This window comes from Porites lutea, chromosome 5 (genome assembly GCF_958299795.1).
Source record: "Porites lutea chromosome 5, jaPorLute2.1, whole genome shotgun sequence".
NCBI lineage: Eukaryota > Metazoa > Cnidaria > Anthozoa > Scleractinia > Poritidae > Porites > Porites lutea.
In genome coordinates this window covers 14252484-14268666 of record NC_133205.1, presented here as the reverse complement: position 1 = coordinate 14268666, position 16183 = coordinate 14252484, and the positions used below count along the sequence as shown (strand labels likewise).

At 38.8% G+C, this 16183-nt stretch overlaps 1 protein-coding gene across 9 annotated transcripts in view; it reads left to right on the top strand.

Moving 5' to 3' along the window:
* The first annotated feature begins 751 nt into the window (after nucleotides 1-751).
* Nucleotides 752-16183, top strand: part of LOC140938960 (transient receptor potential cation channel subfamily M member-like 2) — a 34543-nt gene continuing 19111 nt past the window's right edge. For 2 of the 9 annotated variants that reach the window (XM_073388497.1, XM_073388495.1), the window contains exons 1-16: nucleotides 754-1225; nucleotides 1579-1676; nucleotides 4608-4770; nucleotides 5729-5893; nucleotides 6205-6402; nucleotides 7966-8143; nucleotides 9371-9548; nucleotides 9951-10089; nucleotides 10354-10423; nucleotides 10940-11040; nucleotides 11683-11817; nucleotides 12017-12064; nucleotides 12197-12298; nucleotides 12649-12917; nucleotides 13412-13640; nucleotides 14180-14391. In XM_073388497.1, the coding sequence (XP_073244598.1) occupies nucleotides 1154-1225; nucleotides 1579-1676; nucleotides 4608-4770; nucleotides 5729-5893; nucleotides 6205-6402; nucleotides 7966-8143; nucleotides 9371-9548; nucleotides 9951-10089; nucleotides 10354-10423; nucleotides 10940-11040; nucleotides 11683-11817; nucleotides 12017-12064; nucleotides 12197-12298; nucleotides 12649-12917; nucleotides 13412-13640; nucleotides 14180-14391 (2357 nt within the window). In that variant the 5' untranslated portion in view covers nucleotides 754-1153. Of the gene's footprint in view, nucleotides 1226-1578; nucleotides 1677-4607; nucleotides 4771-5728; nucleotides 5894-6204; nucleotides 6403-6870; nucleotides 7058-7965; nucleotides 8144-9370; nucleotides 9549-9950; nucleotides 10090-10353; nucleotides 10424-10939; nucleotides 11041-11682; nucleotides 11818-12016; nucleotides 12065-12196; nucleotides 12299-12648; nucleotides 12918-13411; nucleotides 13641-14179; nucleotides 14392-16183 lie in introns of those variants that run through there. The other 7 variants (XM_073388502.1, XM_073388499.1, XM_073388500.1 and 4 more) reach the window with 7 other exon arrangements.

Below are 16183 nucleotides of genomic sequence, written 5' to 3'. Positions count from 1 at the left end.
AATCATACTATTTCTCAAGACGCTACAAGATTTCATGGCCGTAGCAAAAACTTGTAGACCTCAAATAACCGCAAAAGGAGTGTGCAGGAGGACGTGACATGCCGAAACATTTAACTTCCGCCGTGAAACCTCTTTCTTTCATTCAAGAATTTTTAAAATCTTTTGAAGTCGCTAGCCCCATCGGCTTGCTCCTTTTTAATTTTAAGACTGCCTGTTATTTTCCTTGTTAACATTTTACTTAGTTTATTAGTAGCAAGAGAAAAATACCAGGCTCAGTAGATTCTCTATCGACAGTTGTTGTATTGTACAGTAAATTTCGCTATTAATTCGATTTCAGTTTCCCCCGTCCTCATACGTTTGGCTGCCAAAAAAAATGAAAAAAAACTGAATACAAAGATATGAGGCCATGTGGGTCCAATATCATTGGCCAAACAATTTGAAATGTTTAATAACAACTCGCTTAAGGCCAAAACCCGAAGTACTGTCGTCAGAGGGATGAATAAGGTAAAAGAAAAACCAACAAAATACGTATACGCCTTAAATCACATCATTTGACTTCGAATTATTTTGTTTTATGGGCTCCTGTGGTGTGGCAGAGAAAAAAAGAACAGTTGAGAACAGTTATCGCAAATTCAACATGTTAGCAATACTCTCTTCCCTTGGTTGGCCTGTGCATGTGCAGCTACTCTGGAGTTAATTGTAAACTAATTAATTGCCTCATATTGACTTCAAGCACGTGCTTTTTAGTGTCACGCAACCCTATCGAACAAACAACAACATTCACATAGGGTAGTCGTTTCTTTCCTGAACTGAAGCAAGTTCAATTGATCAGTCGTTCTCAGATCTTCACATTGTGTTGATCTTTGGTCTGAACATGTGCGAGAGGTTTTTAGTACGTAATTCACGAAACGGGAAGTACACGGATGTTTAAAGACCTTGAAGTTGCCTGATATTAGTTTTATTCCGCAATCAGATCACAGTGAAGATGTCATTTTGCATGCTCAGCAAAAGTCAAGAAAATTCTACGGCAGAGCTGATCTTTTAGTCGAGAAAAATCACCGTATCACCGAATAGTGCCAAGTGATATAGGTTTATGTCCACAGCATCTCTTCAGCAAGAAGTTTGATCGCCGCATTCCAGACGCCAAAGAAATATGCCAAAAGACGCTTCGAGTAAAAACAATCTCATTTCGGATGAGGAGAGTGACAATGTCGATGCAAAAGAGGTGAGTTTAGTCTAGAAACAGAACGTTTACAAGAACACTGATATACTCTCTTGCCAAGAAATAAAGTCAAATTCTCAGTCGCAATTGTTTGTTGTGACATGTAACATATCGGCACATTAATAAGCTGTATGAAGTGTGCTCCGCGAAAGTCATTGACTACAAGTTTAATGAACAGCAGCGAAAGTCATTGACCACAAGTTTAATGAGCAGCGAAAAGTCAAGACCTAAAGTTTAATTTTCTAGTTACGGCGAAAAGAACCGAGATTTGATTTTCTGAGTTAAAACAAGATGAATTATTGTATTGTCGCTCGTTGGCGCAGCAAAGATCAACTTCTCCTATTTTATTTTTCTAGATGACAGCGCCGCAAGAAACCAAAACATCGTGGATTTGGGGCACATTCAGAAAGCGAACATGTCGATGGTATATTCCTTCTGAAGTAAATGAATATCGGTGAGTAAAGACAAGAGTTCTTGTTCGTAAAGCTTTACGCTAAGAATAGACTACGAAGATTTTAACAGTGCTCTTTCCATTGCCTATCTCATACTCTACTTTTAGAAATATTTGTTGCAATTTCACGACTTTAAGCATGTTAGTTAGTAGCGTTTGAATGTTTGCTATAAAAACCTCAGACTTTTTAATCAAAATTATTAATGAACATTTTCTTTAATATTCGGTTCGTTGACCGTTAATTAGTTTTAACTTGTATTTGCCACATAAAGTGTATTCTTTGATTGGCTACTGCCAGACGACTCTTTTGATTTCACAATAAACATACATGCAAGCTGATCAAATAAACGAAAAGCATTCCGTTTGTTATTGTACTTTTATAATTCAGAAAAAGGCAGTACATGCTTAGTGACCGAAATATACAGACCGGAAAATGAATAGCACGTGTGGTCTGGCAAGTGGTCAAGCGTGTCCCCGGCAGTTTATACTATATATTGATTCTATACAAGAGATTATAAGATTACCCCATCTATCCCTAGAAAAGTCATTGTAATATTATGCAGTTTGTAAAATAATAGATTTCGGCAAAATTTATTTTATTTTCAGTGATGTAAACAAGGTCATTTATCGATGGAAATTTGAACTTTATGGATTTAAATATGGAAAAAATGAATGGCTCTAACCTACGTATATGTCGAGATTTAAATTTTGGAAAACAAACTTAAAATTGGCTTACCTTACTTGTTTTTACTAGTTGTGGGTTTCTTCTTTCCTGCATGGTCCCTGAATCGATTTGTAGTAATGTTATAGGTTTTGGTGAAACCGGTTTTTATATATTGAAATGAAAAGGGTATATCCAGTCAGAAAGAAATCTGGTCACCTTAAAACCCATATACTGGCCATAAATTAGTTTAGGGACTGCACGGGTAAGAAGAATCAAGCAACTTTAGTAAGGTAAGCCTTTTTTTATCTTTTTTAGTTAAGTCTTCATCATATGCGTAGCTTAAAAAACAATCTTTTTTTTCCGTACAAATTCTTTTCAACAGTGCCCAAGCTGACATGTGCGAGCTTGGGTTACATTTGGTCTATTTGCAATTTATCAGAAATTTATCGCACATTTCACGTCCGCTTTCAAATGTTTACTGTTCCTTGAAGTCATGTTTATAGCGATTCTTGGTGAAGAGCAGGAAGACGTCAACCTTATATAACTTTGATGTAATTTCGCGGTAGCCATTAGAGAATTTTATAGTCACCTTTGAGGCAAACGGCAGCCCTGAATTTGATCCACGTGGCCTTTTTTTTTTTTGGTTTTTAACTGTTCCTTACTTCTACCAAAAAAAGTAAGTTCACGTAATTTGCATCCATAAGATTTGTTTAGACAGTTTTTATCTGCTTATTTTCTATTTTGAGAAATTGTTAGTTTGAGTCTGCCGCTTGCCGTTTGCTGTAAACTCGTGACTCAGAAAAGTCTCCGAACACAATTGTAGACCGTTTCATGATATTCTCGTGCAGAAAAAGACAAAATTGGAGCAGAATTTAGAAAGTTCCGAGAAATCGATGGGCAATATCCATATTTGGAGCCACGCGCCTGTTTTTTTCCTCCAATAAATAGAAGCAACATCAATATTTAACTGTTTTCCTATCTAATAAGATGTTGGGTCCACTTGTGTATATTGTCTATCACGATCAACTCCTGATATCATTCATTCAAAATAATTTTCCGTTTTACATTGGCTCAAATACCCCGGCAAATTCTTCATAGTAATTGCTTTATCCCCTAAAATGGCGTCAGTAGTACGGGCTGTCATCAGGAAAAGCCGCGTCAATCTAGAGCCTTCGAGATGAGAATGTTTTAGCACAGCTGTTTTGGTAGCGCTGGAAAAAAATCGCGGAAGATTTCACCTGTTTTACGCACAGGACAAAGCCGAACTTCTGCCTAAAAAAACAGAAAGAACGGAAATAATACAACTCGACGAATGGCAAATGCTATTTGACGAATATCTTTTAAACTAAATCTGTTTATTCCGAGGAACCGGCAAATTAAGACTGGAACTTAAACATCGGCTAAGTTAATTTTTAGATTAAGAATTATTATTAGTAGTAGTAGTAGTAGTAGTAGTAGTAGTAGTAGCAGTAGCAGTAGCAGTAGCAGTAGCAGTAGCAGTAGCAGTAGCAGTAGCAGTAGCAGTAGCAGCAGCAGCAGCAGCAGCAGCAGCAGCAGCAGCAGCAGTAGTAGTAGTAGTAGTAGTAGTAGTAGCAGCAGCAGCAGCAGTAGTAGTAGTAGTAGTAGTAGTAGTAGTATAAGAGTTCTTATACTTAGTTGTTATTGAATGAGGCTAAGCAGGATATGAAGAATTCTGCAGATCGAGGAGAGGAGGTTGTTATCGGCCGATGTGGATATCCATAACACCCTCCGAGATATGCACTATTCGTCATATCCTGCGAAAGCCGAATTCAATGATTGCTTTATTATTCATTCAAAATAGCTGCAAGTTTAAGGACAAGCTCAAACATGCTTATCTAGGTCGATATTAAGTTCATGTCAATATATAGTGCGCCTTTACCGGGAAGTTAAGGAGATAAAGGGTTGTTCAGATCTGCAAATATACTCCAGATAGTAGAAGTCGTCCGTCGAGTTATCGTCTTGCTGTTTTCGCCATGTTTTTAGACAATAGTTCGCCCTGAAACGAGTAAAATGTTCCGCCATTACTCACTTCGAAAACGACTTAAACTCGTCCCCAGGTCTTCTCGGTTAACGGTTCAATAATATGCAACTTTTCTGCACTTATGACGTCATCGGTTCAGTATGGCAAAATTCTTCCAAATTTGGTCAACAGTAGCTGGTTATGATGATTTATGTGTGATTTCAGCTTATTAGAAACGGAGAAATACTTTGAATGAATAATAAATATAATTAGCGTGAGTCTTTTCCAGTTGCTGTTGTGGAAGGAATAAGCAGGATCACAGTGGAGATGCCTTATTATCTAATGGGAAAAAGGGCGATGAATGGGAAGTATCTAAACATACCGTCTCTAAACCCACTAATGCTTTTGGAGAGCTCGAGTTCCAAGGAGCAGGGCAAGTCAGCCGCGCAAAGGTAAGTGGTGGACATGACATGATGAGCAGCAAACCGTTCGTTACTAACACAGTAGACGAGTATCTTAGACGGATTTGCATGTGCCAGGAATGCGCATGCGAACAGGCAAAATTAATGTCTCGCTAGCGCTTCGCGCTTTGAAAACCGATTTGAGAAAATAAAGGACTGTTTTTCAGTCTACCTTTAAACAGTTAAACAATTTGACGAAAATTTGAGCAAGTGTAGACGTACTGCAAAGTCCACATTAAAAAATGAAAATAAAGTGATGTAAGAATTGCTCAAACGGTTTCAAAGTCGATTTCTTTACATCGTGTTCAACTACTGAATGCAAATTATAGCGATCACCAAACACGTTCTGGCTGGCTTTTTGCGCTTTTGTTTGTTCATAATACACGTTTAGATTTAAACATTTTTAAACTCGTATAACTGAATTATATGCTGCTCGTTGGGTTTGTTTGGTTTAACAGATTGTTTAAGCATCTTTTCGAACCACTCAAGCATCTAAACCTCTTGAGAAGGGTGCGTTTCTTTAAGGGAATCCATCAAATTCTAGGGAGAAACTAAGAGAGTAGTTATTGTGACGAAGCAAAGGAACCTTTTTTTTTGGAAAAATGCAACGTTTTCCCCGATTTTGGTAAACTCGAAAGCCGTAGTCCTAAGACCGTAAGAGATGAATACCACTCTGTACTGATTAAAAAACGGAAATTTAATCAAGTCACCAGCGTGAAAACGATTTGGGAGACGAGGTAAGGTTGATTTGGACTCTGCGCCGGCGTACCTTCAAAAATTTCCTAGCTACGCCTCTGCTATGCAGTATCATTTTTTAGGAGAAACCCACTTGAATATATCCTTTTTTAAGACTTAATCCAATAAATGTTTGTTTTTTTGTTTTATTTTAAAACAGAAACTCGTATTCCGTTTTTGGATTTAATCTTTTCTCGTTTTGGTCCATCTACAGTACATTCGGGTATCTTATGACACGGATCCGGAGAAGGTTTTGCGCCTGCTCTTTACGGAATGGAAGCTGGACTTACCCAAGCTACTCATCTCTGTGACCGGCGGCGCCAAGAATTTTGTTCTTAATCCCAAACTGAAACAATTCTTGAGGAAAGGTCTGCTTAAGGTACAGTTTATGTAAATTGTTGGCGAAAAGGGCTCTCCATCCTACAAAGACAAGAGGAATTTCTTGATTCGAGAAATGATTGATTTACTGTAAACGGCGCGAAGAGGCCGATACACGTTAACGACCTCGCGCAAATTAAGCCTATGACAATGTCTTTTTGTCCAGAGTCGATTCTAGAAAACGTGGACTTTCTCCCAAATTGAAAAAGACTATATAGAAAACGCAGAAATTTAGTTCCTTCAAGATCTTCATCTTTTGGCTAATAGCCATGATTCTAAGGAAATTAAGGATTATTATATTCGCCTTGACAGGCTGCTCAAACTACAGGAGCCTGGATCATAACCGGTGGCACGAACACAGGTGTCATGCGCCATGTTGGCGAGGCGGTGCGCGGTCACACAGTCATGTCGCGTGGTGCCCAGCTAAAGGACAACACTCAGCAGGTTCATTTAATTGGTATAGCGACCTGGGGAATAGTGGACCACAGAGAGCACGTTATTGGCAAGCAGGTAAATTCAAGTAAAGAAAAGAAAAGTTAAGCAAGGATGGGAAAAGAAAACTAATACGCGCATGACAAGTCAACCAGTCGATCCAGAATTTAGCTCATTCTTTCTCTTGTAAATGAAAGCCTAATCTTTCGCCGGTTATTTTATTTGACGAACTTCAGGTTGAAATTAGCCACGCGGAAACGCCTTCTAGAAAGGAAAAAGTAGGACTAAAATTTGTCAAGCTCTAACTTTGCTTATTCTACAGTGTTCCAAAATGTGTCCTTACTCAAAAGCACGTCTTCAGCGATCATTCCCTTGGGTTCAGCTTGAAGTAACGAAGTAGATGATCACTTTTAAGCCAAGTTCACCTTTTGCAACCACTGTTAACAGATGTATTTTGGTGCATTTGCTGAAAAAAAGTTGTGTTCTTTAAGTCGGGTTTATCGCTAAAAACTCGGTAACAAAATGTAACGTTATTTTAATGTCTTGCTACGAAGCCAAAGTCATAAAAGTTGGGCTGTGAATAGCAAAGTTTGATTGGTTACAGCTAGTCTTAATTGTGTGAAGAAATCAAGGGAGACTGATCAGCTTGGGTTGGTTTGCTGAGCTTAACCAATGTTACCCTGGCTCCAGAAATCCGTTCTCAGGCTAAATATCTGGTCGTCGTACAAAACGGGTTAAGGAATGCCCGGTGTTATCCGGTATTAATCAGTAGGTTTGTCCGGTCGAATCTTTGAATAGCCGATCATGATGTTGGATCACGTGATATTTACGGAAATTGTGCAGAAACCAAAATCTCAAAAAAGCAAAGTTTCACACTGAGATAAATATCGGTTTTTTTTTTCTTTTGGCTCTCCGTTTTTCTTTCTTAAGTGTCAACATTTCTCCGTTGTTTTCTTTGACACGTTTCCGTTTGTTAAGTTGTTTTGTGGCGTTGCTGTTGTGTTGTAACCTATTTTCCGACCGTCCGTTTTTCGCTTGAGTAGTTTATTGTTTTCTTCTAATCTTTAGCTTCTGTACAGTCATCATGAGTCATACGCTGCTTTTCCGTATGCCAATTCTTCGTACCGTGGGCGTTATTAGCGTTGTCTCCTTAACCCGTTTTCAGTTAGAGTCCAGTTGCTTCGCATGGTTAGCCGCAGTCTCCTTATCACTCATCTCATTCTGTAGGTTCTCGTTGCAGTAGTAGTCGTATTCCGTTACTAGCGATTTCCCGTAAGTAAATACATGTACTTTGTAGTTTCTCTACGTTCTAAGTCTTCATTTAAATGTCCTTGACTAAGGAAAAGTGCCGTCTTTCAATCAATCAGTGCTTTATAATTTTGTTCTTTAGTAGCTACTGACCTCCAAGCTAGCTACTTAGAGTGCAAGTAAAGCAGTCTTTTACTCCTGTAGTGCATGGCACATGGTAGATGTACGACTGCACGACTTATGTCGACTGAACACTGACGAACTGCAGATGAATTAATTCGTTCGGTGCGCTTGCTCACACAAGCTAATGCGGCCCTTCTATTGAAAGAATTATCCAAAATTCGTCTCTGATGATGTGCATTGAGATAATCCTTATGATCGTTTTTCTTTTAGGAAGTGGCACCATATCAGATGACTTCCAGCATGATTTCAAAAGGCGCATGCTTGGACAACAATCATACTCATTTTATTCTGGTGGATGATGGGACAATTAACAAATACGGAGGAGAGATTTCATTCCGAGCCAGTCTTGAGAATTGTATCTCGCGAAAACAGATGGAAAAATCGTGCGGTAGGAACGGCTATCCGTCATACAACTTATATTCTAATTATAGAGTATTTTCAACCTGTCAGGAGACTGTAACGTTGCACAATGCAATAGACTTTCATATAGGTATATTACTTTATTATAGAGCTCCACGGTTTAGATTGTGGATTGTGGATTGTACCTGTGTCATTTATTTTATTTGTATGCTTTTTTGTTTGTTTGTTTGTTTGTTTGCTTCATTTTATGCGCTGTTTGTTGTAACATGAAGGACTCACCTTGATAATGCGATTGGACCTAGCCAAGGCCGTTAATAAGAATCTAAAAAAGTCTCAAATTTCAATCAGATTTTGTTGTTGGACGAACAAAAAATTGCAGAGGCCCCTTTAAACATTTTCGACATTTGCTTTAACATTCGTTGGAACCAAATCTTCGAAACAGTTTGAACAGATCGCCCAACATTTAACAAGTATTAAAAAAACTAAAAATTGTTTTAAGCTTTTATTCTTCTAACCTGGGAAGTCATAGTTTAATTAACAATTAATGAATGAGGCTGAGTATCTTATGAAGAATTATGGAGATCGAGGAGGGTGTTATCCGTCGAGGCCGTAGGCCGGGGCGGATAACAACCTCCGAGATCTCCATAATTCTTCATATGATACGAAAGCCGAATTCAATAATTGTTTTATTATTCATTTAAAATAATTTCTAGTTTCTATCTTTGATAGTGCACATTTTGGGGTTGTTCAGCTCCGCAAATATTCTCCAAATAGCAGATGTCGCCCTTGAGTTGTGTTCTTGCTGTTTTTGCCACGTTTTTAGTTATCTTTTCGCCTAGTTCTTACTCTTGAAACGAGTGAAGTGTCCGCCATTTTTCAAGTTCACAACCAAAACAACTCAACCGCGTCCCCGGGTCTTCTCTGTTAACGGTGCATTAACCTGCATGAACGCTGCATTTTTGACGTCATTTCCTCACTAAATACAAAATTCTTCCAAATTTGGTCATCAGTAACTGGTTACGGTGAATTAAACGTGTGCTTTTAGCCAATCAGAATCGGGGAATTATTTTGAATGAATAATAAAAAGGCTTAACTTGTCTAAGACTGAGTGTTTGACTTTGAAATAAATGACAATGATTACGTGTTCATTTTCTCGAAAAATTTAATGCTCAATCAACCTGTTGATACTACGTTGTCCAACCATCATCTGATTTATATTTTTATACATGGATGCAATTCTTGAATGTCTCTACAGACCGATCACATGGGGTGCCTGTGGTACTGCTGGTCCTTGAGGGAGGACCTAATACCATTCGCACAGTGCTAGAGTCTGTGACCAGAAACCCAGCCGTACCGGTTGTTGTTGCTGAAGGCAGTGGGCGAGCGGCTGATATCTTGGCTTATGCACATCGCTTTATTTCACAGAGCAGTGGGTAAATGATCTGTTGTATTGTTATGTAAGAAGAAGCTTGACACCGAGTAACGTTTCAGAGAAACACTTTAATAATCTGTTAGTATTCGTCTTTATATCTTTAGTGAGTTTGCAACAGAACTCGAACTTCTCCTGATAACGTGTGAACGTGCCGCCATAATGGACGTGAACAGATTTCTCCACAAAACTGTATTTCGGTCAATCAAAAACCTTTGAATGTTAAGGTTACATCATAGGGTTTTGTACAGACTCAAAGAAAGAATTACGTATGAGAAGGTTAAACACGCCATTGGCTGATTATGATTTATTATAGGAAAATGCACGTGTCAATCAAATCCATAATTTTTCTAATTGTAAATATCAAATTTGCGATTAGAAGCTTTTCTTTGTGCTTTTCTCTCAGCGCGCTTGATGAAATGGCGGATGTTGTGGAACATCACCAACTACTTCTTAAAATCGAAAAAGCTTTTCCTGAATGTGACGAAGAAGGCTGCTTGAAGATCTACGAGAATGTGCTGAGATGCGTGGGAAACAAAAGATATGTATGTCAGCACCTAATATTTTGTTGCTTTCGAAATGTTACTTATGTTAGTTAAAAAAATTTCGCTAAAACAATTTCGCAAGTAATAAAAAACCTTGATATTATTAATTTACGCTCTTAGCTTAACGTTTATTTGTCAAGCGAAAATATTGATTTGTCTTACTTAATGGTTATTAGATGAATAGGGGGCCTATTGAGGTAACCCCCAGACTTTGTTTCATGCCATAGATGTTTCGTTCCTGAATTTTCCTTTCCTTTCCTTCAGATAACAGTTTTCAGTGTCAATGAAGAAGGAATGGATATCGACAGAGCCATTTTAAAAGCACTATTGAACGGTACTGTGTTGTGATAGAAGTGATTTTTTGGTTCTACTCAAGCGTTAATGAAAAGTACAATATACCGAGAAAAACAGTGCTAGAAATGTAGGGAACATTCACAAAAGCACTCGTTTAACAGCATCTAATTATGAAAACAAAGTACATGTCTCTAAACACTCTTCATTAATTTTAGATTTTTCCCCATCCATCTGGTAACAGTCTTGAACAGTCTTCAAAGGCGACATTGTGATTTAGAAGTATATACCAGTAATGTAACAATATTCATTTGAGGGAGAATACAAAATCGCATTTTGCGTTGTTCTCATCGCGTAGCTGACGCTCTTTTGTGAAAATACTTCTTTCAATAGAGTATTTTCCCTCACTTTCAGGCAGGCTGCTTATCGAGAGTTAAGATCTCACCTTAACTGTACATATACGTCACAAGTGGCCCTCGCCTGTTGCATTTATGGTCTTAACCGTCTAGGCTGTCTGGGCAGTCCGTTACTCGACTATTTGTTTGTTTTTTGCTCAAAGGTCACAATGCTTCGCCTTCTGATCAACTGAGTCTCGCGTTGATATGGAATCGAGCAGATATCGCCAAGTGCGAAATCTTCAATAAAGAACGGAAATGGGAGGTTTGAGCTTTTTTTCTTTGCTTATCCCGTCTATATATCTTGCTACAATTTGCGTCAATATTTTGGCTGATCATTATGCCCCCTTTTCAGAGCGTACTCTTTACGAGTTTGTAAAACAGGGCTGTAAACTTGCTGTAAACACACCACCCCTGGTATATACCGGCTGTTGAGAGGCGCCATCACACTGAAAGAAGTTCAGTGGAAGGATAGAATCCCCAGTTATTCACACAAAGCAATTAGTAAAGATACACACCAAACGCCTCTCAGGTCACATGCTCTGAAGTGCGGAAACCAAGTAATAAAAAACAAGCCGTGGAGAAACTAATAAAAAATAATAATGTAACTATGTAACTGTGTGTGTGAATGTTGACTGTTAAGTATTAGCGTTCGCTCCCTCCCTTTTTCCTTAGCTTACTATATACCGCTGAGGATAAGAACTGTATGCCTTTAAAAAGGCTTGCTCCTTCCCTTTTTCCTTAGCTTACTATATAACGCTGAGGATAAGAACTGTATGCCTTTAAAAAGGCTCGCTCCTTCCCTTTTTCCTTAGCTTACTATATACCGGTGAGGATAAGAACTGTATGCCTTTAAAAAGGCAAAGAAATAGCAACTAACATGACATCATGAATGCCGGTTTGTTAGATCCCAGTGTTGGAGAGTGCCATGTTTGAAGCTTTAGTAAAAGAACGTGTGGAGTTTGTGGATCTACTGCTCGAGAACGGTGTTAGCATGTCATCTTTTTTAACAGCTCAGCGACTGGAAGACCTCTACAGATCTGTACGTTATCGTCCATGCTTTTCGTTTATTTATTCTTTCCTTTCTTTCTTTTTTTCTTTCTTTCTTTCTTTCTTTCTTTCTTTCTTTCTTTCTTTCTTTCTTTCTTTCTTTCTTTCTTTTTTTTTTAATAAACCAAGTATAGTATAACAGTAATGGTGAACGTTCTACATTGTTGGTTGTGTTTTTCATTCTTTAATAGACGGCAAGAAAAAGTTGCACATTGCGTCGTCTGCTTGGAGGGAAAATGGTGAGCATCACCTAATTAGCTGAGAAGGTTTGCTTGTTCAGTTTTTTGAGGCGTTTAAGGATGTGCATTCCTCTTCTTTGTTGTATCTCTGTACGCATACGTGAAATTTGTCTGATATATGTTTTATTGTAGGCACTTCGTTCCTTCAAACTTGCCGACATAGTAAACATTTTAGAGCGACTACTTGGGATAACTCTTGTCAACCCTCATCACGAATATGGATCGATTAAAAGGGTAACTTAGCTATTACTTTATGTACTAGTAAAGTCACCTAGAATACAGGTTATAATGAAATGCTAGATTGCAGGTGACGTTACAGCGGCTGTGTTGGTTGTCAAGGACAAAACCATTTCTGTCCTCTGAGAACTAAAACCATTTTCATGAAAATTCTTCGAATATAATTTGATTGTATCGACCACCAACATGGTCGCCTTGTCACGTGGTTGCGAACCAAGAATACGCGATTTGCAAAGACACTTACCAGTCACCCAATCGCTCTACGGAGTCTCTTCGGCCAATTACTATATATTTATTTATTTATTTATTTATTTACACCTTATTTATCTTACCATCGTTACCTGCAGGGTCTAGCCAACATGAAAATGTTTATGTCCCACTCAGCTAAAGATGACGACAGCTATTTCGGCATCGGATTCAGATTGCCATATAACGAGCTGTTACTCTGGGCTGTGCTTTGTAATTTTCATAAAATGGCACTTTTTATGTGGGAGCGTGGTGACGAGAACTTGGCCAAAGCGCTAGTGGCGGGAAAACTCTTCAGATCTCTGGCGAAAGAGATGGCTAAAGATGAACTGAAAGGTGACGTATCCGAGGAACTTGAAGCTCATTCACGGTAAGCCCTTGTTTTAGTAGTCATTTTATAACCTCGCTGTTTAACACTTCAATTGAGTGTCAAAATTAGTATTGATCTGAGTTGTCTTGGTTCTGTAGTACTATACTACTTAACGTCTTCACTCGACCCATCGAGGTTACGCGTTTTTCAATTGATCGCCGGCTCTGCTTTAAAGTGGATGTCTTTTTATAAACGGGAGCTTCGCCTTTAGCCTTGGCTAAATTTATATATTGGTTTCCAGTCGAAGTTTTCCTTAAACGTCATTACTGCTGTGCATACTATTTAGGAATAGACTGATGTTGCCGGATAATCCTGATTTTTAAAATAGTGGAATTCTCTCTCAAACGGACTGGTATGGCCGGTCAGTGCTAACCAAATAATAAGCGCTAGTAAATTCATCGGCAATATGTCTCCATCAGCGCAACTGATGACTGGCCTCTGTAGTGCTGTTGTAATCAGTAATGAATTTGCCGTTTGTGATTTCTTATGATCAGTGAGTTTCTAAGCATCGCACTGGGTCTGTTGGATGAGTGCTACCGAACAAATGAAGACTTGGCCCAGCAACTACTCACTTACAACCTGGAGAACTGGGGAGACCAGTGTTGTCTGTCGCTTGCTGTTGCTACGCGACATGAGGAATTCGTGGCTCATACGTGTTGTCAGACACTACTGACAGAGATCTGGATGGGTGCAATGAAATTGGACGAGTGGGCTACACTCAAGGTAACAGTGAAACACTGGCACGATGATTTTCATCTACATTTAATGAAAAAAGAAAAAGATATCTTTTCAAAAAATGTCCAAACATAGTCCGAAATCAGTGTCACAGGAACATTCTTTTCAAAACATACACAATTCATGGTTTAAACTCGATGTCTACACCTTTAAAGAAATCAAGCTCATTAATTTACAAACAAACGTCATAATGTCTATAATCTAGTGTCTATATATAGCTACTCCTAGTAAACAGACTGATGAAATGGCAAAATGAAAGTTGAAAGGTGCTTTCTAGTAGAGCGCAAGTCCAAAGCCATCGGCAAAACGCGAACACTTTTAGTTTAGAAGCCTGGATAGGGAATTAGGGGATCGGTCGTTCAAGAAACTTCTGCTGGACAATACCGTCTGCTGACATTTTTACGCGTACGAACACAGACTACCCAATGATAAGTAACCCACACTGCCATTTTCGACTACTATAAGTTCATTAAACCATATTTAGTCTAAATAGCTTAATAGCAGAATTTGATTTGTAACATTTCTAGACTGTGCTTGGAATCTTGTGTCCTCCCACAATTCCATTCAAAGAGTTTAAGAACAAGAAAGAATTGTGCCAAATGCCAGTAACCTACGAAGAATACGAACAAGAGCAAGCAAAATCGGACCAAGATGAAGAGGAAACTTGTGAGAGAAACTCAGAGAAGCTCAACGGAAACGTTGCTCAGTTCAGTAAAGGTGACTCGCAAGTTAACCTCAGGTAATTGAAAAGTGTGAGAAGTCGGCAAACATTTCACAGGAGCCTTTCAAGAAAGGGCAAGGAGGGTGGGGAGAGGAGCAGGGGGGGTGGGGAAAGATCAGCGATGAGTGTGATATCACTTCATACGCATTCGAATTAAGCACGTGCAAAGCTAACATGAGCAATAAATCACGAAAATACATCAAAAAATATATAACTTAGCAGCATTTTAATTACAAAATTAATTACGTACATTCTTCACTCGCCCGGCTTTTGCTGATTCATCGTCTTTTTTAATAGCCATAGTAATATAACGATCTGATTTCCTTTACTCACTGAACATACACCGTCAATTTCAGATTTTGCGTCTCACAGTGTCCACCCTTTCTGTTATCGAGGGATGACAAATGTCCGTCGGAAGTAGAAATTAGATAATATGTCTTTCCAAGTTGCGCGTAAAGATCTTTTAAAACAACTTGCTTTATTTGTTCAGGGTCTTTACATTTCAGCAGCAGTTTGCCATCTGATGCATCGCACATTTGGTATCCACTTGAACCAACTAACCACACGTTTTCAAACATCATATCGTAAGGCATTCTTCCATCTACGTCTTCAACGTTCGGACATACTATAGCAAGTTTATCTCCTGCGCTCATAACTAGCGCTTTGTTTCCACCAGCAAAATTTGGGCCTTCTCGGGACCATTTTACCGGGACGATCAAGCAACTTGCCTTGAAGAACGCGGCGTCGAAAATCAGTGATAGTAGAAATAAATTTACCAAAGCCTGAAAAGTCATTAGCCGTGACAGACGATTGCAATTGGACTTCGCTGCCTTCCTATTCTATTCCTTGGTTAAAAAACAGCATCTATGTCGTTTCGTTTTAATATTTTACGTGTTAGACATAGAAGGCGTTTTGGTCCCCACCTCTGACAGTGTTTTAGCTGGTTACAAGACAAGATATCATTTACCTGTGTATTTTGCATGCAGGTGCCATTTTTGTTGTAATCAAAGCGTTTCAAATGTCGCAGCGGTTTTCTCTCAATTTCGAATTTGAATCAGTTGCGTTTCTAGGGTGTAATGTGCGATAGTTTGCTGTCCTTAGTGTTCCCTTGAAATACTCAATAACCAGCACACAAATAATCGATATATCAGTGGAAGGCCGGACTAGCAATGAAGCCTTGTATGTATAAAAGCCGATTCCCTTGTCTCAAACCTTAGCCAGTCACTGTGAAGGCATTTTTTTACCTCCACTAATACAAAACAATGGGCTTGGGCTCCTTACGTAAGTTCTCTTAACAATATAGGAAGTTTCTAGGCGTTGTTTACCTGGGGGAAGCCCCTGGCGGCTACGCAGCAAAGATTTATACAGCCGGGAAGGCTCCGCCCCAAAGTCCAACCCTTTATTTTTGACAGAAAAAGTTCTTCCTTTGCATACCTTCCATCAAAAATTTGTACCCCTTTTACATTCTATCCGCTTAGATGAGATTTCCGTCTCAGTAGTAAACACAAAACTTTCATCTTGGTTAAATGCAGGCTTTCGCTACTACTTTGTAATAGATCATTCCAGAACGCAACCAATGAAAACCCTCCTAGCACATGTTTGGAAGACTAAACTAATCTAGGCCAACCGCAGGCGATTCATATCTCCTTTGTTCACATGAAGAGAGGGATTGCAATAAATAACGATTCAAAGGCAGAAAATCCATTTAGCGGTACTTCGCACCAATGCTGATGGAATTGTAATTTGGAAATATTTTGGTGTTGTGGAGAAGGTCAAAATGTAACCCGAGAGCCGGGAAAAATTAAATCAC